The sequence below is a fragment of the Salvelinus fontinalis genome, chromosome 12 (genome assembly GCF_029448725.1).
Source record: "Salvelinus fontinalis isolate EN_2023a chromosome 12, ASM2944872v1, whole genome shotgun sequence".
Classification (NCBI taxonomy): Eukaryota; Metazoa; Chordata; class Actinopteri; order Salmoniformes; family Salmonidae; genus Salvelinus; species Salvelinus fontinalis.
In genome coordinates this window covers 55,660,977-55,673,194 of record NC_074676.1, presented here as the reverse complement: position 1 = coordinate 55,673,194, position 12,218 = coordinate 55,660,977, and the positions used below count along the sequence as shown (strand labels likewise).

The 12,218-nt window shown below is 48.1% G+C and overlaps 1 protein-coding gene across 5 annotated transcripts in view; it reads left to right on the top strand.

Moving 5' to 3' along the window:
* Positions 1-12,218, top strand: part of tp63 (tumor protein p63) — a 125,833-nt gene that overhangs the window by 25,398 nt on the left and 88,217 nt on the right. For all 5 annotated transcript variants that reach the window (XM_055941132.1, XM_055941130.1, XM_055941131.1 and 2 more), the window contains exons 2-3: positions 1,111-1,248; positions 1,329-1,464. In XM_055941132.1, the coding sequence (XP_055797107.1) occupies positions 1,111-1,248; positions 1,329-1,464 (274 nt within the window). The remainder of the gene's footprint in view (positions 1-1,110; positions 1,249-1,328; positions 1,465-12,218) is intronic.

The window sequence follows — 12,218 nt, the reverse complement described above, 5'->3', positions numbered from 1 at the left end:
AATCCACCAGTATTTGGACACAAAACTTGAAACTATTTTCTTGTTGTAACAACTGCTTGTAGAACTATTTTTGTTTGTTTTAAAAGATCCTTCACCTTTGATAGAGAGACACCCAGAGTCCTCAACGGTACTCCCACCGGCTTTGGTCTTTGTCATGGTAGCAATGTAGGCTACGCTGTTACTCCTCATAGTTCCAGACAGGGCAGGTCACAGGGGAGATGGAAACCGCAACAAACAGCAGGGATCTAGACAGCTGGAAGCCCCGGGTCAACAAACAGCAGGGATCTAGACAGCTGGAAGCCCCGGGACAACAAGCAGCAGGGATCTAGACAGCCAGAAGCCCCGGGACAACAAACAGCAGGGATCTAGACAGCCGGAAGCCCCGGGTCAATAAGCAGCAGGGATCTAGACATCCGGAAGCCCCGGGACAACAAACAGCAGGGATCTAGACAGCTGGAAGCCCCGGGTCAACAAACAGCAGGGATCTAGACAGCCGGAAGCCCCGGGACAACAAGCAGCAGGGATCTAGACAGCCGGAAGCCCCGGGACAACAAACAGCAGGGATCTAGACAGCTGGAAGCCCCGGGTCAACAAACAGCAGGGATCTAGACAGCCGGAAGCCCCGGGACAACAAACAGCAGGGATCTAGACAGCCGGAAGCCCCGGGACAACAAGCAGCAGGGATCTAGACAGCCGGAAGCCCCGGGACAACAAACAGCAGGGATCTAGACAGCTGGAAGCCCCGGGTCAACAAACAGCAGGGATCTAGACAGCCGGAAGCCCCGGGTCAATCCGCAGTCCCAGCCATAAGTGTAATAAACTAAGAGCAGCTCTAGGTGCACGACATGTTGGCTGAAAGTACACCACATGACCAACAGTATGTAGTCACCTGCTCATCAAACATCTCGTTCTAAAATCATGGTCATTAATATGGAATTGGTCCCCCCTTTTTTGCTGCTATAACAGCCTCCACTCTTCTGGGAAGTCTTTCCACTAGATTTTGGAACATTTCTGCAGGGACTTGCTTATAGAGACCCCTCCTCCCGTTTGTCCTGGACAGAGAGTTATAGTAGTTAGTGACGTTGTTCCTTTATCTCTCTCCTCCTGCAGGTACAGAGACCCTTCCTCCCGTTTGTCCTGGACAGAGAGTTCCTTCCTGGCCTCCATAATGTCACAGAACCAATCAGAACAGAGCTCTGACATCCTCAGTCAGGATGTGTTCAACCAGCTGCTGGAGATGTTGGACCAGTGAGTTCACGACACGACACGACACACACCGCACCACACAGTTCTAAACCTAGTTAAATCAGTATTGGTCTGTTTTTCAGGTCAGCATTCCACTCGTCGCAGCCCATAGAGCTGAACTTCTCAGACAGCCCAGCAGACGGAGACGGACCCGCAGGGAACACCATCCAGATCAGCATGGACTGCATTAGCATGCACGAGGGACAGGAACCACTGTCTGTAAGTACATGTAACACTAAAGCACCCATGGACTCTACTATCTGACCAGCCTCTACCTGTGAGTACTGTACTGGGACATGGCTAAATAGGTACAGTACATTATAATATTACAATACTATAGATAGCCTACTGGGAAATGTCACAAATGTCAAATACAAATTATTTATTTATATTCTCACAAGAACACACGGTGTAGAGGGCAATAGACCGAACTAGGGGGATAAGTCTCACAAAAACACACCTGGCGGTGTAGAGGGCAATAGACCGAACTGGGGGGGTAAGTCTCACAAGAATACACCTGGCGGTGTAGAGGGCAATTGACCGAGCTGGGGGGGGTAAGTCTCACAAGAATACACCTGGAGGTGTAGAGGGCAATAGACCAAACTGGGGGGGTAAGTCTCACAAGAACACACCTGGCGGTGTAGAGGGTAATAGACCGAGCTGGGGGGTAAGTCTCACAAGAACACACCTGGAGGTGTAGAGGGCAATAGACCGAACTGGGGGGATAAGTCTCACAAGAACACACCTGGCGGTGTAGAGGGCAATAGACCGAACTGGGGGGGTAAGTCTCACAAGAACACACCTGGAGGTGTAGAGGGCAATAGACCGAACTGGGGGGGGTAAGTCTCACAAGAACACACCTGGAGGTGTAGAGAGCAATAGACCGAACTGGGGGGGTAAGTCTCAAAAGAACACACCTGGTGGTGTAGAGGGCAATAGACCGAACTGGGGGGGGTAAGTCTCACAAGAACACACCTGGCGGTGTAGAGGGCAATAGACCGAACTGGGGGGGTAAGTCTCACAAGAACACACCTGGCGGTGTAGAGGGCAATAGACCGAACTGGGGGGGGGGGGGGGGTAAGTCTCACAAGAACACACCTGGCGATGGAATTAGTAAATAGAATAGCAAGACCTTTTAGAGGCGTGTCTAGCACCAAACCCAGTGTTCTGATTAGGCTCGGGATTGCTGGAGCGTTTGGTTATTTAAATTGTAGATCAGAATGTCAGTACATTAGGAGGCCAATGACAGACAGTCATCGATGCAGTCTGAAGATGGGAACAGCAGCAATTCATGCAGCCTTCAAGATGTCAACCTTTTGTGATGCAAGTGCATGAATAAGCTATTTTTTTCTCTCTCTGATATTTTGTAGATTCCATTTCTAGGAACGGTAGGGAATAATATCTCCACCGAAATCATCAGTTTTCATCTGAAGTGAAACCCACTCCTACCTCTATTGTACACCATACAATCATTGTTGTACCGTACACCGTGCAGTCACTGGCGTACTGTACCGACCAGCTCAAATCGGTTTTATGTAACAAAAATTAGAAATCGCTTTATTTTTTAAATATTTTTTTTTACATTGGATGCCATTGGACTCAGAGCTACAAAATGTTATATCATACACTGCATTTGAGGAACAATGAGGAAAGTCATTTTGCCTTTGAAAGTTGATCAACTTGTAAACTCACTTTTGAGAAAATGTCCTTTTTGAATGTTTTGGTTCCTACTGCTGGAAAACCCTTCTTTGTCTTCACCCAATCAGCATCGTTCACACCCTCTTATTGAAGCCTTAGCCCCACCCATCTCTTTAAGGGTTGATCCGAGCGGTCTGTACTAACAGCAGCAGTCAGGTACCCCCTGTAAACACCTTTTATTATACACCGATTCAAAATAGCTATTGATAACAAATGTGTATTTTGTGGTTGTGACCCAGAGACTCTTTTTTTTATTTTTATTAAATCCCATTTTCTCCCCAATTTTCGTGGTATCCAATCGCTAGTAATTACTACCTTGTCTCATCGCTACAACTCCCGTACGGGCTCGGGAGAGACGAAGGTCGAAAGCCATACGTCCTCCGAAGCACAACCCAACCAGCCGTACTGCTTCTTAACACAGCGCGCCTCCAACCCCGGAAGCCAGCCGCACCAATGTGTCGGAGGAAACACCGTGTACCTGGCCCCCCTTGGTTGGCGCGCACTGCGCCCGGCCCGCCACAGGAGTCGCTGGAGCGCGATGAGACAAGGATATCCCTACCGGCCAAACCCTCCCTAACCCGGACGACGCTATGCCAATTGTGCGTCGCCCCACGGACCTCCCGGTCGCGGCCGGCTGCGACAGAGCCTGGGCGCGAACCCAGAGACTCTGGTGGCGCAGCTAGCACTGCGATGCAGTGCCCTAGACCACTGCGCCACCCGGGAGGCGACCCAGAGACTCTTGACCATTTCATTTTGTTCTCATGTCAGAAGATTTTGGATTGGTTTTATTTGAAAAGAAACGACTATTAATGTTAATTTTCGAAGACTCTGATATTATGTTTTATATTGACCCAAATGATATGGATCCTGATTTTAAACTTTCATTGTTAATTAGTTTATATTTCATGGCAGATTCTTTATCCATAAAATGAAGTGGGCGGAGAAACAAACTCTTCTTCACATTTGTTTAAGATTATTTCAATTTTAATCAGTAAGTGTTTTTGACAAATTGAAAATGTATCTCGATATGTAATTCCCCTGTGTGTTTTTCTGTTTTGGTATTTGTTTCTTTCATAATTATATTTAAAAAAAATAGTAGTCAAGCATCCAAGCTAACTTGCTAGCTAGCTACTTCCAGACACAAATGAGAGAACAGCTCACTGAACATTACTCTCCCTAGCAGAGCTGGTTAGGCTGTTATGTTATCCAGAGCGTTGGTGACTGCATCTGTGTGTAACAGTATAACTTTAAACCAGCAAGTGACGTAACTGATTGAAACGCTACTAGCGAGTACCCGCTAACTAGCTAGCCATTTCACAACCGTTACACGTGCTGTCAGATTGTCCGTTGGTAAACCTCAGAGCGTTTCGCTCTCGACGCGTTCAGCGCACACACTACTCTGGTCGACGAGCACGGTTGGTTCTGACGTCACAACAGTCAATCACCCAAGCTAACTGGCTAGCTACTTTCAGACACAAATGAGAGAACACATCACTCTGACCATGTTACTCGCCCTAGCAGAGCAGGTTAGGCTGTTTTCATGTTATCCAGAGCGTTGGTGACAATTTAATTCGCTTTTTTTTTGCCGACGTTTACTGACACCGGCCATATTCAACGGGTGTTGAGCGTTCGTAAATTCATCAGTTATTCTGCGCTCAGACGAGTGCTCTGAAATCAGAGTAGATGACCAAACTGAATTTACGAACACACCCGAAATGGTTACTTGCATAGTGGAGTCTTTTGTTAAGACATGTAGCTAGCTAGCTAAACAATGAACCATAATCCCAACTCATGACGTTACTACATGCATGAATCTGCAGGAAGCTAACCAACCAGGCTCAATGTTAGCTAGCTAACGTTAGGCTATAACTAGTCAAGCACATGGCTTTGAGATACGAACTAATAAGATCATACACGTTAGCTAGCGAACCAGCCATCTGTTAGCTCGCTAACAGTCCACTTTAACTTGAAATTAAACCACTTTCTTACCCGTATACATCATAGGTGGACGAGGTCTCCTGTCGCGGATAGCACGGTTGCCCTTCAGTTTGAAGATGTAATCCGGAGACAGGTGTTCTCTACATCTCAGACACTAATTCCACAAATTTCAAAACTCGGCCCTCCAAAAAGTGGAGAGCAACACTTGTGCAGTTTTACTACACAATATATATTTTTTTAAGAAGCCGCGTTCGACAGGATTACATACTAACCAACTCAAATAGACAGAAGCGTGCTATATGGCAGACCCATCCGAACTCATCTCTCCGCATATCCAGCCCACTCATTATCTCAGCCAATCATGGCTAGCGGGAAGGTTGCTGACTTTTTCAGGTAGCTAAACCAACTAGGCTCGTAATTTAGAAATGTTATTCGTATTTACAGATGGCATACAAGTTTGTTTATTAAGGCAAAATGAAAGTGCACATGTTCCAGAATGCATTTCTGCCCCCCCCCCAAAAAAAAAAACACATCTTGATTTAAAAAAAACGTTTTTAAAGTGTACGTTCAAACGGCTCTCTTGTGAAGTAGTGACCCACGACATGCGCCTCGTTTCCTGAAACGGGTCACAAACAGTCTCTGTTGTCCTGTACACCATACAGTCACTGGTGATTATTATCTTTTGAAAAGAGCCCTAGCGACACAGATTTGCTGTTTTGCCATAACGTCATACAATTCAATTCAATTCAAGAGGCTTTATTGGCATGGGAAACATGTGTTAAGACAATACACAAAAGTAGACAATAGACAATACACAAGTGAAACACAGTAAACATTACACATACAGTGAATGCACCAATTTGTAAGTCGCTCTGGATAAGAGCGTCTGCTAAATGACTTAAATGTAAAATGTAATACAGAAGTACTGTACATGACCTATACTAGTGGAACATCTTTGACCTGGTAACCAAACACACAGGCCAGTCAGCTATGACTTTTGACATCGGTTTAGCCGCCATGCCCTCTACACTATTGTAGACGAGGTGAATGCTCTCCTGTTCCTCTCCCAATGGAGGAATGCTGTTGTCCAGCCGCAGAGAATGTGTGTAACTAAGTAATGCTGCTCCAACTTAACCTTGTTTGCCTCAGGGTGGGCTGTTCTGCTCTCTCTCTGTCTCTCTCTGTCTCTCTCTGTCTCTCTCTGTCTCTCTCTGTCTCTCTCTGTCTCTGTCTCTCTCTGTCTCTGTCTCTCTCTGTCTCTGTCTCTCTCTGTCTCTGTCTCTGTCTCTCTCTGTCTCTGTCTCTGTCTCTCTCTGTCTCTCTCTGTCTCTCTCTCTCTCTCTCTGTCTCTCTGTCTCTCTCTCTCTCTGTCTCTGTCTCTCTCTGTCTCTGTCTCTCTCTGTCTCTGTCTCTCTCTGTCTCTGTCTCTCTCTGTCTCTGTCTCTGTCTCTCTCTGTCTCTCTCTGTCTCTCTCTGTCTCTCTCTGTCTCTCTCTGTCTCTGTCTCTCTCTGTCTCTGTCTCTGTCTCTCTCTCTCTCTGTCTCTCTCTGTCTCTCTCTGTCTCTCTCTGTCTCTCTCTGTCTCTCTCTGTCTCTCTCTGTCTCTCTCTGTCTCTGTCTCTCTCTGTCTCTGTCTCTGTCTTTCTCTGTCTCTGTCTTTCTCTGTCTCTGTCTCTGTCTCTCTCTGTCTCTCTCTGTCTCTCTCTGTCTCTCTCTGTCTCTGTCTCTGTCTCTGTCTCTGTCTCTCTCTGTCTCTCTCTGTCTCTCTCTGTCTCTGTCTCTCTCTGTCTCTCTCTGTCTCTCTCTGTCTCTGTCTCTCTCTCTGTCTTTGTCTCTCTCTCTCTCTCTCTCTGTCTCTCTCTGTTTCTCTCTCTCTCTGTCTCTGTCTCTGTCTCTCTCTCTGTCTCTCTCTCTCTCTGTCTCTCTCTGTTTCTCTCTCTCTCTGTCTCTGTCTCTCTCTCTGTCTCTCTCTCTGTCTCTCTCTCTCTCTGTCTCTCTCTCTCTCTCTCTCTCTCTCTGTCTCTCTCTCTGTCTCTCTCTCTCTCTGTCTCTGTCTCTGTCTCTGTCTCTGTCTCTCTCTGTCTCTCTCTCGATCTAGTGATTAATACCGCGCCCCCACCTTCCGCTCCACCTCCACCCACCTTCCACTCCACCTCCACCAAGGGAGGGGCGTGGTACATGGGCATGCAACGTCGTGTGGGGCTGAGCATGGCAGGGTGCCAATCGCCATGCCTGCCGCCCAGCCTGCTGCCCAGCCTGCCGCACCAACCCGATTATTACCTAGTTAGACCCAGCCTCTATTGATGCAAGGCAAATACCTCCCTCCCTCCCCCCAAAATCACCTCCCTCCTACAGAGGTGTCTCTCTCTCTTCCGTGAGTCGTTAGAATGCCGTTTTGTTGAGGGCCCTGGAGGAATGGTTGTTTTGTGTAAGGTTTCATGTTTCATTTGAAATTCCTTTTCTTCTGGTAGGCTTTTTCCCCCCCGTAGCTGCAGGGCAGCAATTTAACGCAGCACCTGCCTCCCTCAGAGGTCCCGTCTCTCTCTCTCTCTGTGTGTGTGTGTGTGTTACCTCTACCTGGGTGGGGAACACAGGGGGGGAGGAGAGAAAAGGCTCATGGGGGAAGGTAGAATAACATGAATGGAATGTGTCAGAAACAGTGGCATGAGAAAGGCTATATCCTACCCTAAACAGCTGATTGCACAGCCTGATAAAGCTGTGATCAGCTGAGTGTGGTCAGGCCAAGTAGTGACACAGAGCTCAGCATGGTCAGGCCAAGTAGTGACACAGAGCTATAAAGTTCACTACATTTGACCAGAGCTCTATCTCCAATCCCTATTGTCTCTGGTCAAAAGTAGTGAACTATATAGGGAATATTGTGCCATTTGGGAGACGGGACGAGGACTGAGAGGTCTCTGCTAGAGACGGGACGAGGACTGAGAGGTCTCTGTTGGAGACGGGACCAAGACTGAGAGGTCTCTGTTGGAGACGGGACCAAGACTGAGAGGTCTCTGTTGGAGACGGGACCAAGACTGAGAGGTGTCTGTTGGAGACGGGACCAAGACTGAGAGGTCTCTGTTGGAGACGGGACCAAGACTGAGAGGTCTCTGTTGGAGACGGGACCAAGACTGAGAGGTCTCTGTTGGAGACGGGACCAAGACTGAGAGGTCTCTGTTGGAGACGGGACCAAGACTGAGAGGTCTCTGTTGGAGACGGGACCAAGACTGAGAGGTCTCTGTTGGAGACGGGACCAAGACTGAGAGGTCTCTGTTGGAGACGGGACCAAGAGGTCTCTGTTGGAGACGGGACCAAGACTGAGAGGTCTCTGTTGGAGACGGGACCAAGAGGTCTCTGTTGGAGACGGGACCAGGACTGAGCAGGATGGTGATTCACAGCAGAGTAGATCTGTCAACATGCAGAGGAGAGGCTCTCATTGTGCGTTTGGAATCAGCCGTCTATCTTCAGCACACCTCTCATGTGTTACATAGCCATGTTTTCTTCTGAATTCTTGGATCAACATATTGCTGTAACATCCTATAATAAGAATACAACTATTGGAATTTCAAGTTAACTATTAAAATTAATAATAGTCCCTTTTTTCAAGGTACATCTGATTCTTTGGTCTTCAGTCTTCATATCAAATGTATTTATATAGCCCTTCTTACATCAGCTGATATCTCAAAGTGCTGTACAGAAACCCAGCCTAAAACACCAAACAGCAAGCAATGCAGGTGTAGAAGCACGGTGGCTAGGAAAAACTCCCTAGAAAGGCCAAAACCTAGGAAGAAACCTAGAGAGGAACCAGGCTATGAGGGGTGGCCAGTGCTCTTCTGGCTGTGCATGGAATGTTTTTGTTATCACATGAATGGAAGGGAGAAAAGGTGATGCAACAGTCCAAGCTAGAGAATAGTTCCACTTCCTGCCGGATTCATTCCCAAAGCAGCACTCTCTCATGAACTCTACCATTCATCTCAGTTAGTTACACATGAATACCGTTCGCTGCCCTGGCATTTCAACTGATGTTGTGTCTTAGTGCGAATTCTCATTGTTCTGCTATGATCTCTTATGAAAAGGCTCTTTTCACTCACGTAACCCCGGGTTTTCTGATATTATGAGTGAGATATCTCACACGTGGGAGATTCGCTAGAGTCACCTACTCTCGGGAAGAACCTATAGTTGACCAGGGCCAAAGATAAGGTTAGGTACATTAACCGGAAGAAGAAAAAAGAAACTGAGCAGACTGCTGGTGTGAATAGTGGCTGGTAGGACACAGTCCACCCATACGCTTAGGGACACCATGGGTTGTAGTAAAGCATCTCAATGCTTTATAGTGTCTAGGAGCTGCTGTGATAGAACAATAGACTTGTTCAGGACAAGCTGAAGGCTTTGAGACGGAACCGCACTCCTTAGAGACGGAACCGCACTCCTTAGAGACGGAACCGCACTCCTTAGAGACGGAACCGCACTCCTTAGAGACGGAACCGCACTCCTTAGAGACGGAACCGCACTCCTTAGAGACGGAACCGCACTCCTTAGAGACGGAACCGCACTCCTTAGAGACGGAACCGCACTCCTTAGAGACGGAACCGCACTCCTTAGAGACGGAACCGCACTCCTTAGAGACGGAACCGCACTCCTTAGAGACGGAACCGCACTCCTTAGAGACGGAACCGCACTCCTTAGAGACGGAACCGCACTCCTTAGAGACGGAACCGCACTCCTTAGAGACGGAACCGCACTCCTTAGAGACGGAACCGCACTCCTTAGAGACGGAACCGCACTCCTTAGAGACGGAACCGCACTCCTTAGAGACGGATAAACTGTATCGCTGTCGATGCTTGGCAGGCCCAGAAAGTGTCTAAGGACCTCCAAAAGCACAGTGCAGTCAATTTTACTGTGTTTTAAACACACTGTGAGGTTGGAATAATACTGTGGAATGTTGAAAATTATGATAATACCCTTTTAGTGTAAGAGCTGTTTGGGAAAAAAAAACGCCTCAAATTTCAACCTGTTTTGGTGGGATGGAGTTTTGGCCTGCCTGGTGACATTAGTTAATAGACCAATAAGAAAGAGCTCCAATACTCTCTCTGCCAATAACAGCTAGTTTTCAGTATTGCCCTCCCCACTCAAACCCCTCCCAGACAGTCCTAGCTAAATTATTGCTTGATAAATTGCTCTTTGCTAAGAAGCTAATTGTTTCTTTGTTTTCCATTTAAAATGTTTAAAAAAAAATCACAGTAAGGTGCTTAATTGTTACGCAGAAATTATAATGAGATAAAAACATCGTGGTTGGACCTTTTGAGAACGATGAACCTCCGTCCAAGAAATCCTGCAAGAAGTATAGGACCATGGAACGCCGAGTGTAAGAAGGAAGGGAAAATGCAGGGGCCTCCTGAGTGGCGCAGTGGTCTAAGGTACTGCATCACAGTGCTAGCTGTGCCACTACAGACCCTGGTTTGAGCCCAGGCTCTAAGGTACTGCATCACAGTGCTAGCTGTGCCACTACAGACCCTGGTTCTAGTCCAGGCTCTGTCTCAGTGGTCTAAGGTACTGCATCACAGTGCTAGCTGTGCCACTACAGACCCTGGTTCGAGTCCAGGCTCTGTCTCAGTGGTCTAAGGTACTGCATCGCAGTGCTAGCTGTGCCACTACAGACCCTGGTTCGAGTCCAGGCTCTGTCTCAGTGGTCTAAGGTACTGCATTGCAGTGCTAGCTGTGCCACTACAGACCCTGGTTCTAGTCCAGGCTCTGTCTCAGTGGTCTAAGGTACTGCATCACAGTGCTAGCTGTGCCACTACAGACCCTGGTTCGAGTCCAGGCTCTGTCTCAGTGGTCTAAGGTACTGCATCACAGTGCTAGCTGTGCCACTACAGACCCTGGTTCTAGTCCAGGCTCTGTCTCAGTGGTCTAAGGTACTGCATCACAGTGCTAGCTGTGCCACTACAGACCCTGGTTCGAGTCCAGGCTCTGTCTCAGTGGTCTAAGGTACTGCATCACAGTGCTAGCTGTGCCACTACAGATCCTGGTTCTAGTCCAGGCTCTGTCACAGCCGGCCGCAACCGGGTGACCGATGGTGCGGCGCACAATTGGCCCAGCGTCGTCCGGGTTAGGGGGGGGCGTCGTCCGGGTTAGGGGGGGGGGGTGTAACACTGCATAACGATAGCTGCCATGCCGACCGGAAAACCATTGGTCGTGTAAGGGCTGGCAGATGAGGAAGCCCTATTCCATGGCTCCGTGTAGATTGAAAATAAGGGTAGGCAACATTGGTGGGAAAGCATACTTCATCACCCAATGTTTCCTGGGTGTGTCAGCTCTTCCACCTCCAAACAGCGTGGTCACAGTCTTTTGGGATGGGGTCTCCCAAGGCCCTCTGGGTCGTCGCTTCTACCAGGCAGCAGCAAGTCAGCCCCTTGATAGATGCAGTAAGCGTACTCTCTCGGGACAGAGCAGCCAGCGCCATGACGTAAGACATCAGGTAAATATAGCTGGACATAAAAGGAAACTATTGCAGCTCCGTGTGTTAAGGGTCAGCGTGGTGGAGGAGATGTTGCCTACCCTCACCACCTGGGGTCGGCCCGTCAGGAAGTCCAGGATCCAGTTGCAGAGGGAGGTGTTCAGACCCAGAGTCCTAAGCTTGGTGATGAGCTTGGAGGGTACTATGTGGTTGAACACTGAGCTGTAGTCAATGAACAGTATTCTGACATAGGTATTCCTCTTATCTAGGTGGATGAGGGCAGTGTGGAGAGCAGTTGAGATTACGTCATCTATGGATCTGTTGGGGCGCTATGTAAATTGGAGTGGGTCTAGTGTCTGGGATGGTGGAGTTGATGTGAGCCATAACCAGCCTCTCAAAGCACTTCATGATTACAGATGTGAGTGCTACAGGGTGGTAATCATTGTGACATGAAGCCTTAGAGTTCTTAGGAACAGAAATGATGGTTGTCAGCGTAAAACGTGTGGGGATTACAGACTGGGACAAGGAGACGTTGAAAATTACCGTGAATTCTGCACATGTTCACCGCCATTGAACTCTGGACAGTCCGACGGACAAATCTAGGTTTGGCGGATGCCAGGAAAACGCTACCTGCCCCAATGCATAGTACCAACTGTAAAGTTTGGTGGAGGATAAATAATGGTCTGGGGCTGTTTTTCATGGTTCGGGCCCCTTAGTTCCAGTGAAAGGAAATTGAAACGCTACAGCATACAATGACATTCTAGACGATTCTGTGCTTCCAACTTTGTGGCAATAGTTTGGGGAAAGCCCTTTCCTGTTTCAGCATGACAATGCCCCTGTGCACGAAATGAGGTCCATACAGAAATGGTTTGTTGAGATCGGTG